Raw genomic sequence first — 11397 nt, 5'->3', positions numbered from 1 at the left:
CCCCCCCCTCCTCTCTCTCTCTCTCTCTCTAAACCAAAGCATAGTCTAGTGGCTCACTTAGTAATTTAACCAAAATCCAACTCCATTTCTACAAACAAACCCTTCTCTGGTCTTTAGCTATGGTAGAACACCCTTACAAGGTCACAACCACAGGCTAAAACCTGGCCCTCCCTTTGATCCCCACTTTCCCACCAGCACAGTGGCTCCCTTTGTAATTTAACCTCATTTCAAGCCTCTTTCCCCACCCACGTCCTCCCCCCCTACAGGCTATAACCTTACTCTATACAGAAAAACACTACAAAACTGTGGCTTTTTCTAGCTGCTTCCTTCACTTCATCAAAAAGAACAGAACACAGAAGGAAAAAACAGAACAAAACAGCAGCAATGCAGCAGAGACAATACCTTGTTCTTCTTCTTCTTTTCTTCTCTGTTTTTCTTCTCTTCCAAACCTCTAATGGCCACAACGTAACACGTCTACTAGCAAAGCACCCATCTTTATCAACATTCAACCATTACCTCACTCTGACTCACTTAGCTTCGGAGATCAACCGACGCACCACCATCACTGTCCTTGCCCTGGACAACGCAGCCATGTCATCTCTCCTAGCTACAAACCCTTCCATTTACACCCTCAAGAACATCCTCTCCCTCCATGTCCTCCTCGACTACTTCGGTACGAAGAAGCTTCACCAGATCAGGAATGGCACTGCACTGGCAGCCACTATGTTCCAAGCCACCGGGGTGGCTCCAGGGGTCGCAGGGTTTGTCAACATAACAGATTTCAAAGGTGGGAAAGTTGGGTTTGGAGCTGAAGACAATGGTGGGAAATTGGATTCTTTCTTTGTGAAATCTGTTGAGGAACTTCCTTACAATATATCTGTGATTCAGATCAGCAAGGCCTTGCCTTCTGCTGTAGCTGAAGCTCCCACTCCAGGCCCAAGTGAGCTGAACATTACTGGGATTATGTCAGCTCATGGATGTAAAGTGTTTGCTGATACTCTTCTAGCAAACCATGAAGCCATTGGAACATATGAGGTAAGCTGAAAACTTAGTACTCTGATTTGAAATATTTCAAAATTTCAAATTTTTTTGTCTTTTTTATGTGAATTTTCTGGACAAGGACTTGGATGAAGTAAATCTAGATCTGGGTATTTTTTTTTCCTTTCTAATTAGATGCCAAAATCTTCAAATTGTAGAGCATTAAAGTGTGTTTGGACACAAGCACTTGCACATTCTGCTCTGGATTTTAACACTACCCCTATTGAGGAATACTGGGAACCAGATTAAGTAAACACGTAGACAGTTGTTGTTCTGGACATTGACTTAGATATGGAGTGGAAATAGGTTTAAGTGGTTCGGGATGGCAATGGAGAAAACTAGGTTAGAAGCTTGTAGTAATAGCATAAAGCCATAAACCGATTTCCAAAGAAAGGCATTGTTCTTCACTTGTGCTAGTATGTTGTGAGATCTGCTCTCATGTTATGCATTTTCAGGATGTTTAGGTTCGAAGCTTGTAGTAATAGAATAAAGCCATAAACCGATTTCGAAGCAAAGGCATTGTTCTTTCACTTGTGCTAGTATGTTGTGAGATCTAATCTTATGTTATGCATTTTTCGGGGATGTTTCTTCGGGTCGAAGTATCTGGAAAGGGGAAACAGATCTGTGTGAATTGTGTTTGTACTTTGTAGTGTAAATTTTATTGACTTTCTGCTTGTTTGTTACTTCATGATTTCTTGTGTTTGTCCTAGATTTTTCACCTATTGTAGATTGTTCTAGTGAAGCGTTTTTGACTAATGAAGCTGTTATTATGCTCACTTCTAGGATAATGTTAATGGAGGATTGACTGTGTTCTGCCCTCTGGATGATCCATTTAAAGCCTTTTTACCGAAGTACAAGAACTTAACAGCCTCCAAGCAATCTTCTTTCCTCGAATTCTTCGGCGTGCCTGTGTACCAATCACTATCCACGTTGAAATCCAACAATGGAATCATGAACACACTAGCTACCGATGGAGCAAGCAAGTTTGATTTCACTGTGCAAAATGAGGGTGAAGAGGTGACACTAAAGACCAAAGTCAACACCGTGAAGATAACGGGGACTTTGCTCGACGAGCAGCCAGTAGCAATCTACACAATTGACAAGGTCCTGATGCCCAGTGAGTTGTTCAAGGCAGCGCCCACTCCAGCACCAGCACCAGCCCCAGAGATGGAAGCAGATGCACCAAAGGCATCCAAATCCAAGTCCAAGTCCAAGTCAGCACCGGCATCGGAATCAGACTCACCGGCTGAGTCACCGGATGACGACCCGGCTGATCAGACAGCAGATGATGACAATGCTGCTGCAAGTCTTGAAGCTGGAAGGTTTGCTGCTGTTGGTTTGAGTTTCTTGCTAGTCTCTTTGTTGCTGTAAGTTATCTCTTAGTTTAATTTTGTCTTCCTCATTTTTCTGTTTCGGAGAAATAAGTGGTGTGCTTAGTTTCTTTTCTTTTTTTTTTTTTTTTTCTCATATTTGTTTTAGTGTGTGATGAGTTATCAAATTATAGGTTAAAACAAAGGTTTGTGGTTTTTCTATTCTTCTCCTGTTTGCTGGATGTAAGTTTGATTATTCCCATTTGTCACTGTAGATCTAGTAATACACATTTGTTATGATGGTTTTATCCCCCCACCCCGAGCAAGTTTTGATGTTATGGTCTGGTGATAGCAAATAAAGAGTAAATGCAAAAAAAAAAAAAAAGACTGTTATGGTCTGGTGATAGCAATTAAAGGTTTGTGTCTAGTGATTTTTTTTTTGATGATTCAGTTCTTGTTTGAAGTAAACACTCAACGCGCCCCTTATCTAAATCACAATCTCTCATTTATGAAGGGGGTTAACATGATCATATATAAGAGGAATCACCAACCCCTTCTCCATTTGTTCTTCAAAGCTTAAATTGCCTCTTACCTATCTTCATCTTTGAATTTAAATCAAAGAAAAAACAAAAGGATGTTCAAGCCTAAGATTGCTTGGACTTACCATACTCTAATTTATTTCTACTGGTTTTTCAAGTTACACATGCATTATTTATAAGGGATCAAGAATATAGCACCTTCGAATTTAAAAAAGAAAAAAAAATATAGCACTTTCGACCTGTACAATAATATGGATTGATATGTTGTATCGTATTTAATTGATTGCTGAAAATATTCAATCGTATCAAGGTATCGTAAGCAATAATGCTATTTTGTATTCGAATATATTATGACCATGTATTGAGAAATTAAAATTATTTGTATCAATACATATTGTATGATTAAATACAATATTATTAAAAAGCGATATGATCGTATATTTAGTTAATTATTGAAAGTGTATAATTCAAATATAAATAGGAAAAATTCATGTAGATGAGGAAGCCCAATAATGTCAGTGTGGTCTTGCGATAAGGAAAGGGGAATCTAACCCAATCGAAGCAACCGTTCAATAATACATATAGAGCCTAAACTAAATGAATGTAATCTGATTTACAAATCCAAACAGGTTCTCTCAAGCTTATGGGCCCAAAGATATGGGAGTAAGTCTAAGCAAAGAGTGAAAAAATATAATAAAAAGAAGAAAAATACCGCAGTACCCTGCGAGAAGTGAATTGAGGAGGCCATTTGGGGATCTAAGTTAGTAAATGACAAACACAGCCTTACATGTTTTCTACCTCTCAGGAACATGCATAAACCGCAAACCGATTCATAGAAACATGATTCAGAGGATAAAGGAACTGAAATAAACCGATTAACATCACTTTTATTACAAACAACTACAAATGTTTTTTTGGAGATTTTTTCGGTACTTTGGTTGACAAACGAAACTAGAAAATTAGTGCACAGATCAGCTAAAATAAAACAGCAAATGATAGTAACAGTATTGCAATGGGAAAGGTGGAGAGGGGCATGTAAGGGGTAGGTGAATGGTCTTCAAGAGGTTGATATACGTATGGATTTGGATTGGAGGGGGGGCACTGTTCTGGAGGTGGTGGACTGTTGGGTTGACCTGGACGTGGGGGTGGAGGCGGTGCTTTATAGGTGGGAAGAGATGGGGGTGGTGGTGGGGCTCCGTAGGAAGGGTAACCAGGAAGCGGTGAGGGTGGTGAGGGAGGAAGGCATGGTTGTTGACATACTGTGCAGTTCAAGCAAAGAGTAGGTGAAGGCAAGACTTCACTAGAATCGGCCTCCCCTAAAACCATGTAACCAAGGTTGAAGGGAGATGAGGAAAGTGCCACAAGGAAGACAAATACTGGAAAGAGATTCATCCTTTCAGGGGAAGATTAATCTGACAATGAGTAAGTTTTATGGGATATGGATAGAAAGTAAAATTAAGACAACACTTATAACCTAAGCTCTCTCTCTCGCTCTCTCTCTCTACAGAGTTTGCATTGGATCTTTCCATCTTTTCCTACTGCAACTCCGGGTTTAATGCCGCCTGGCAGACCACCTGTCATCGTTATGAAGAGGTAGTCTAGAAGCTTAACTTGGGTTTGGATGGATCTAAAGGTGAAGACAAATCATTTCTCAGTTAACCTTACTTATTGATCTAAATAAGAAACGTATACGTAACTGATCCATGTTTAAGGGTGTTCTACGTCAACAGTTTCATAGGAACTAAGGATGGAAACAACATATGAAATAAAGCAATCGTATAAGGGGAGAAGCCATGTAAACATCATTTCATGAATATATGTAACAAGCAGGCTAATCATATAAAAAGGCAATTCTGCCATTCAAGTCAACATATATTGACGATATATGGTAATACAATATATTGTTGCAACAAATCAAAAACATAAGAAGATTTTGATCCCAAAGGGAAAAAGATGCTAAAATTACCTCGGGGTATTATTTCTTGTAGCAAAGCTATTATCTAAATTGAGCCTATTCAGATTGGTGTTCCCATTCATTGTCCGCATTTATCAGACATATGATCTGTATTCTGTAAACCAAATTATATATGAGATGACTAAGACCTTTCTGCCACTGATGTAGTTTCTCTTCATCGCTAAGAGATAAAAGAGAGGAGGGAGAAATAAGGGATCAATAAATTAAAAATATATATATATAGAGAGAGTTGTGTAGTAGACGGTATGGTACGTACTATCAACCCAGTTTTGCTTTCATGGGTTGCCAGCAGACCTAGACTTGTCCAGATCCTTGTTGTTCAAATAAAGGTAGGTTGGTTGGGCGCAGTCACAGAACATTGATATGGTAGGCTGTGGAGAAAACCCACCATAGCCTCTGCCTAACTTTGCTAAGCATACTTGATTTACGTATCTGAAAAGCTCATTCTTCTGGCCGGAAGGTTGGGCTGCATATTCTTCAAATGGCATCCACTGCGGAGAACAAAGGGCAAACACGGGAGAAGAAAGATGTTTAGCAAATGCATGTATGGAAATCCTGGCTTCCTCATTCTTAGTGAACATTCACCCAGAGAGCAACAAAGGCTAAATTAATAGATAACAATCAGAGGCAGGCATATGGTGTGGACAGGAGTATAATATCTTTTCATTTTCAGTCAGGTTCTGAAGATTAACTGCAATCAAGGCAGGAAGGAAAGGGGCTTTACTGCAATTATTGGCAATCTTGTGTTGGTTAATATTGTAGAAAATAAATGGCAGGCCTACATGCATCAGGTTTCTGAAAAGTGGTGGTATACTTATACGTAGTCTTGATTCAGGGTAATGAATGAAGGAAATATGAGTTGTACCTGGGCTGCTTCAATTTCCAGCTCTTGTGTCTCGATGTCAAACGATAGTGGACGCAACATGCATAAGAAAAGTAGATCTGACTTGCCGAAGAATGTCTTGTGTGATTGTCTGAATATAAGAACGGGATGTCAAAACAAAGAATTCATTAAAGGCGGGAGTATGATAGGGTACTAAAACTTATATAAATCTGGGAAAAGCAATGTCAACAAAGTGTGAAGAACCCTTGAAAAATTCAAAGACATGATTATGAATAATCCACACACATGGGAAAAGTTATCCATGATGAGTAAGCATGGCATACCTGAATCCGAGGACCTCCACAAACTCTGTGTCAACCTGAAAAAGGAAAAATTAGTGGTTTTCACAAAGCCATTAACACTCGTATGTAATACTAGTTGTAAGAACAACATATGTTTATACACACTCATCACTTACTCCTGTCTCTTCTTTTACTTCTCTTACAGCAGCCGTAAATATGTCCTCACCCTGTATGTAGAAGAGCTCATTTATTATTTGATAGCAACACAAAGTTAAGTTTTTAGGAGATCCTCATGATGACACACTGGGACTACCTCATCAACAACTCCAGTAGGAATTTTCCATAAGCCTGCTCCGTGAAATCGACCACTTTTTTCCTGAACTGTAAGCACCTATCAGCCAAGAGGATTCAGATTTAGAACCGGCTATGAAACAACCAGGTTGATCTCAAAACAATAGTTAAACCTATACCATCACCACTTATAATATGAGTACGCTTGAGAAGAAAGCTAGATTGTGGGGTTACACTCATAGGTAATAAAAAACGTTAAGAGTTTCTGCTGAAAAAACTCTGATGATAAACAGCGTGTGAGTCTGTGGAAAGGAACTCCATTTAGATGTAAGCATGAACTTCTGAACTGCTGCATCAGTTACAGTGAACTTATTGGGTTGAATATTGCATCTATCTATTGGGTTCACAGTTAATTTGATGACATAGATTAGAAGTTTGAATATTCAAATGTGTGAAACCTTTGGAAAGCAATTGCCTGTAAGGGATACATTATACATATAATCTATTAGAAAATGTGTCCTCTAGAATATTGTCAGATATCTAACCACCGGCCAGATTCAAATGAAAATTTTAGCAGGAAGTACCAAAGGGAAGAAAACCAATTAACAAGTTCTAAATTCGCTGTAAAAACAATCAAATAATCTTTTTTTTCTTTTTTTTTTAAAGTAAAGCAAACTGAAGTTAAGTGAGTACCTCTCTTTTATCATTCAAGATAATTGAACCAACACCTACTCGGTGTGTTGCATTTGCAGGGATAGTGTTAGGTGTCTTTGGAATCCAATAAACGAGCATGAGGTAACTTGGTTCAGCATGGTGGTACCAAAACCCCTCCTAAAATCAATGTGATGTGTTTCAAACAGAACTTGACAGTCAAGACATCATAATAATCAATATCAAGAGATAAAATGGGCAACAGACAATAGTCAACAATATCAAAGGTCAATATCCAAATGAAGCTAAAACATATATCCGAAGTTTTACTCTACAAGTTGAGACTAGGCAATGGAAAAACATGAGTATAGATTACCTTCACTACAGTTTCAACAAGATGTACTAGTCCAATAGGCAATTTAATCCAGACTCCCCTTTTACCCTGCATATTAAAATCCAAATAATATGAATATACTGATAAAAGTCAAACAAAGAAACTTAAAAAGTCGACCTTTCATCACATTTCTGGAGGATGATTAATAACTCGATTATGCAACTAACAATCCTCAACTGTACAGTAGCAGCAATTATTGAAGAAAAGATATGTTCATTTTATTCACATCACAATCACCACAAAACATCAATCGATCACTTAGATAGCTAGTTCAGAATCTAAATAAAACCAAACTTCCTCTTTGCTACTTTAGAAAAATCCTCAACAGAGTAAAATTGTTGGCTCTGGATGAACACTCAGAAGTTGAGGTCAGCTAAAAACAATTCAATATTAGACTTATCTCCCAATTATGTTCCATCAAAATTACAAAAAAACTAACAAATAAGAACTTGCACATATAAATTGCATTGTTCAATTCTAGCAAGCATCTCAGCAAACTTTTTTAAGGGCATTCAGCAAAGCAATAAGCACATATCCATCTCAAACTTCACCTGTTGCTTCCATTTCAGCATGGAAGCTCTGAGCCGAGTAACAAAGGTGTCAGAGTCCATATGTTCCTTCATTTCCACAATGACACCTCCATGGTCGTCATTGATCGCAGGAAGCAATTCAACATGACAAACTCCATTTTCGCACAGACGGCTTTCAACTACCTCCAACAAATCTACTGAAATCGACATCTGCTCCAATCATCAATAAATATCCAATTCTCAAAATCAATTCATAAGATAAGGTACCAAAATAACAAAACAAAAATAAAACTAAATTCCTTGAATATTAATACATCCAAGCATACATATGTATGTACTTGCACAAATACATCACACATGCATTTATACATCCTACATATATACTTTTCATACACCCATCCATACATACATCATACATCCTGCTTACCTAAATACATACATAACCCGGTGCCGTACTTGCACAAATACATCATACATACATTTATACATCCCTACATATATACTTTTCATACATGCATCCATACATACATATACTTACATGCATACATACATCATACATCATGCTTACGTAATTCATATACATAATCCAGTCCCATACTTGCACGTGCACTCTTGTTGCGAACCCACGTGCACAAAAATAAGCAATAAAAGCACTAAGACAGACTCTGATTTTTAAATCCAGTTCAAAAAGAAAGAAACACAGATAATGGGAAAACTCTGTTTGGCTCCATATTTTAATAACTTAAGAAGACAAAAAGGAAAACTCTGATTGGCAAACCGGAAAAGAAGGAAAACTTTATATCCGCACGAGTTACTATATTTTTCACTCAAACGAGATCTTTAAATTCAAAAAATAATCATCATCATAGATTAATAGATTGAAAATAAATCACACATCATGCTTAGGTAAATACATACATAACCCGATGCCGTACTTGCACAAATATATCATACATACATTTATACACCCCTACATATATATATATACATGCATCCATACATACATCATATATCATGCTTACGTAAATACATACAAAATCCGGTGCTGTACTTGCACATGCACCATGGATGCGCACGTACGTCCACAAAAATAAGCAAAATAAAGCAAACAAAGCACTAATACTGAGCTAGAGTAAGACTCTGTTCGATCCAATTCAAAAAGAAAGAATATAGATAATGTGAAAACTCTACTTGGCTCAATATTTTAATAACTTACGAAGGAAAAAAAGAAAACTCTGTTTGGCAAACCCAAAAAAAAAGGAAAAAATTTATATCCGAACGAGTTAACTACATTTTTCACTCAAACGAGATTTTCAAATGAAAAAATCAATCATCAGCAAAGATTCAAAAACCAATGCCAAGCCACGTAATAAGATCTTTACCTGCTAAACAGACGAACAGCAGCGGTTTTCGAAGCTAGAAAACGGATAATCTCACAGTGATTAATCAATGATTTAAATAAGATAATAGTAATTCAAAAAGAGAGAATCAGATTCCAATTTTGATTTTTTTCTTTTTTTTTTTCTCGACTGAAACGGGAATATGAAGAGGGAAACTTAATAATAAAATAGTGCTGTTTGGCGCGTTGTAAGAGTGCGATATAGTTGCATGGTATTTATAGTTGGCGGGGAAAGGGTGGGGTTTTAATTATTCATTTATGCGGGGAAAACTACGGTGCGGTTAAGTGGATGCTGACGTACATCCACTCGTCTTTTTCCGCCAATGAGGTCCTTCTCTAATGTCACGTGGACTCCTCCATTCAGCCGCCCTCATTCTCTTTCGCTTACGTGTCCGACGTACGGATACGGGCCGAAGGGGTTGAAGATTATTATCCACTCGTTGTCAGGATTAAAGTTCGAAATTACAAAAAAGGCCTAGTCAATTTTTGGCATATAGCCTGGTCTGTGAGGGGTATTTTTGTACTTGTGGCTCTTCAATTTCATTTTTTATTTCTTTTTGTTCTTGGATATATCTGTTTTTTTTTTTTTTCAATTTGTCAACTTTTTTGCATCTTTTTGCTTCTAATATGTTGACTACGATAGTTTTTATGATTTCAAGTACGACCTTTTAACCTTTTTTATAAGGTTAGAGAAGAATATTTGAAAAAGGTCATAGTCTCATCCCAACTTTTCAATTCATTGAAACACCTTTTTCTTGTTTTTTTTATTTGAATTTTTTTAAAAAATCAAGTTTGAATTTTTTATTTAAATATTTTAATAAATATTATTTACTAATAAAATTGGTTCATTGAACCGAACCAAGTTCAAACTTAAATATACATACCTAAACCCAACTTGAGTCGAGCCAAACTTACCTGACATGGTTTTTACAAGTAGCAAAATCACACCAAGTGTTGTATTTAGCTTATTAGAGTATGACCTGTACCTTATACATGAGTTAAATATCAAACATTCACATATACGGTCTATGCAGAGCTTATATCTTTACAACTCACATGAATATAATTTTAATTTTTTTAAAATATTGTTAAACCTTTTTAAGTATCTTTTGAACCGACACGTAGTTAAACGGGAAAGCTTTCTTAGGGCTTCCTTTTAAATGTATTATAGATGATTTATTTATTTATTTTTGTCATGAGTGAGCTTGTATTGTTCAAGAATTTGGATCGCTAATGAATTGTTTAAAAGTGTTGTCTTTTGTTTTGATCTTTAACCTTTTGTTTGGTTTTTTTATTTATTTTCTATTAAAAAAAACCTTAACATCGAGAGAGTCTAGAATAAGTTTCGATTCATTATTATTGTATAAGTTACAACTACAAAATTGTCAAGATATAGTATCATGATTTTACCAACAAATTTACGAGTTTCAATCATTATTAGGTTTAGATGGTAGTATAAGATTAATGATTATGAAACGAATTTGAAAGAGTTGACCAAGCAATTTGCAAATCCCTACTCAAGTTGAAATGATTTTGGTTGTTTTTCAATCACAATGATGCCTTTCCCGGACTCCCACCATATTTTTTCTAAAAGAGAAATGTATTTTGTAGTAATTACGTAATTTTAATCATTTATGTACTCGTAAATAAAAACTTATTAAGAATATTCATCTAGCCGTGCAGGTCGACTTTTTGAAATTTTTTTAAAAAAAGTAAATTTTTAATAATTTTTATAACCATCCATTAAAAAAATTATTTATACACAATAAAAAACTCGTAAACGTCGATATAATAATACCTATGATCATTATTTAATTTAAAACACAATAAAACTTGTAAACATTACAACAAACTTGTAATCGTTAATATAATAAAACCTCTATAATAATTATTTAAATCAAAATATAATAAAACTTAATATAAAAAGCACAAGCATTAATTAAAAAAATTAACTTTTTAGTGGCAATACAAATTATGGGGTCATGGGTTGGTAAAAGTCTATAGTTAGATGTTAGTTGACTTCCATTATGTTTGGTCACTTGGAGGCACAAAAAAATTAGAGTCATAAAAGCTATCATGAAGAAAAAATTATGTACTTTGAAAATTTTGATACATTCAAAGTCAAGAATTCAAAGGTTTCGAGAA

General features: G+C 36.0%; 2 protein-coding genes across 3 annotated transcripts; one reads left to right on the top strand and one right to left on the bottom strand.

Moving 5' to 3' along the window:
- LOC18593286 (fasciclin-like arabinogalactan protein 1) lies at positions 142 to 2663 on the top strand. The gene is made up of 2 exons (XM_007020437.2): positions 142 to 1035; positions 1822 to 2663. Exons 1-2 carry the CDS (start codon positions 385 to 387, stop codon positions 2407 to 2409), a joined length of 1239 nt encoding a protein of 412 aa, XP_007020499.2. The 5' UTR covers positions 142 to 384; the 3' UTR covers positions 2410 to 2663.
- Positions 4704 to 8063, bottom strand: LOC18593284 (nudix hydrolase 10). 2 transcript variants are annotated; one of them, XM_018124078.1, is made up of 9 exons: positions 7875 to 8063; positions 7306 to 7371; positions 6972 to 7109; positions 6301 to 6378; positions 6164 to 6214; positions 6030 to 6064; positions 5728 to 5836; positions 5119 to 5353; positions 4704 to 5022 (listed from the first exon to the last, which is right to left on the bottom strand). In XM_018124078.1, the coding sequence occupies exons 1-8, from the start codon at positions 8061 to 8063 to the stop codon at positions 5138 to 5140; spliced, it is 882 nt and encodes a 293-aa protein (XP_017979567.1). In that variant the 3' UTR covers positions 4704 to 5022; positions 5119 to 5137. The 2 variants fall into 2 exon arrangements, with proteins under 2 accessions (XP_017979567.1, XP_017979568.1); XM_018124079.1 differs by having other exon boundaries at positions 4704 to 4956.

The sequence above is a fragment of the Theobroma cacao genome, chromosome 7, assembly GCF_000208745.1.
Source record: "Theobroma cacao cultivar B97-61/B2 chromosome 7, Criollo_cocoa_genome_V2, whole genome shotgun sequence".
NCBI classification, from domain to species: Eukaryota; Viridiplantae; Streptophyta; class Magnoliopsida; order Malvales; family Malvaceae; genus Theobroma; species Theobroma cacao.
Note: the sequence above shows the minus strand (reverse complement) of the source record. Positions and strands in the feature narration are given on the sequence as shown.

Bases quoted from the DNA above. Each gene is read 5' to 3' on its own strand.
- LOC18593286 (XM_007020437.2), top strand. From the start codon at position 385: ATGCAGCAGAGACAATACCTTGTTCTTCTTCTTCTTTTCTTCTCTGTT. The intron at 1,036-1,821 runs GTAAGCTGAAAA...GCTCACTTCTAG, and splicing joins AAGCCATTGGAACATATGAG to GATAATGTTAATGGAGGATT.
- LOC18593284 (XM_018124078.1), bottom strand. From the start codon at position 8,063: ATGTCGATTTCAGTAGATTTGTTGGAGGTAGTTGAAAGCCGTCTGTGC. The intron at 6,065-6,163 runs GTAAGTGATGAG...TTCCTTTTTCAG, and splicing joins AAGTAAAAGAAGAGACAGGA to GTTGACACAGAGTTTGTGGA. The intron at 5,837-6,029 runs GTATGCCATGCT...TCTTATATTCAG, and splicing joins GTGGAGGTCCTCGGATTCAG to ACAATCACACAAGACATTCT.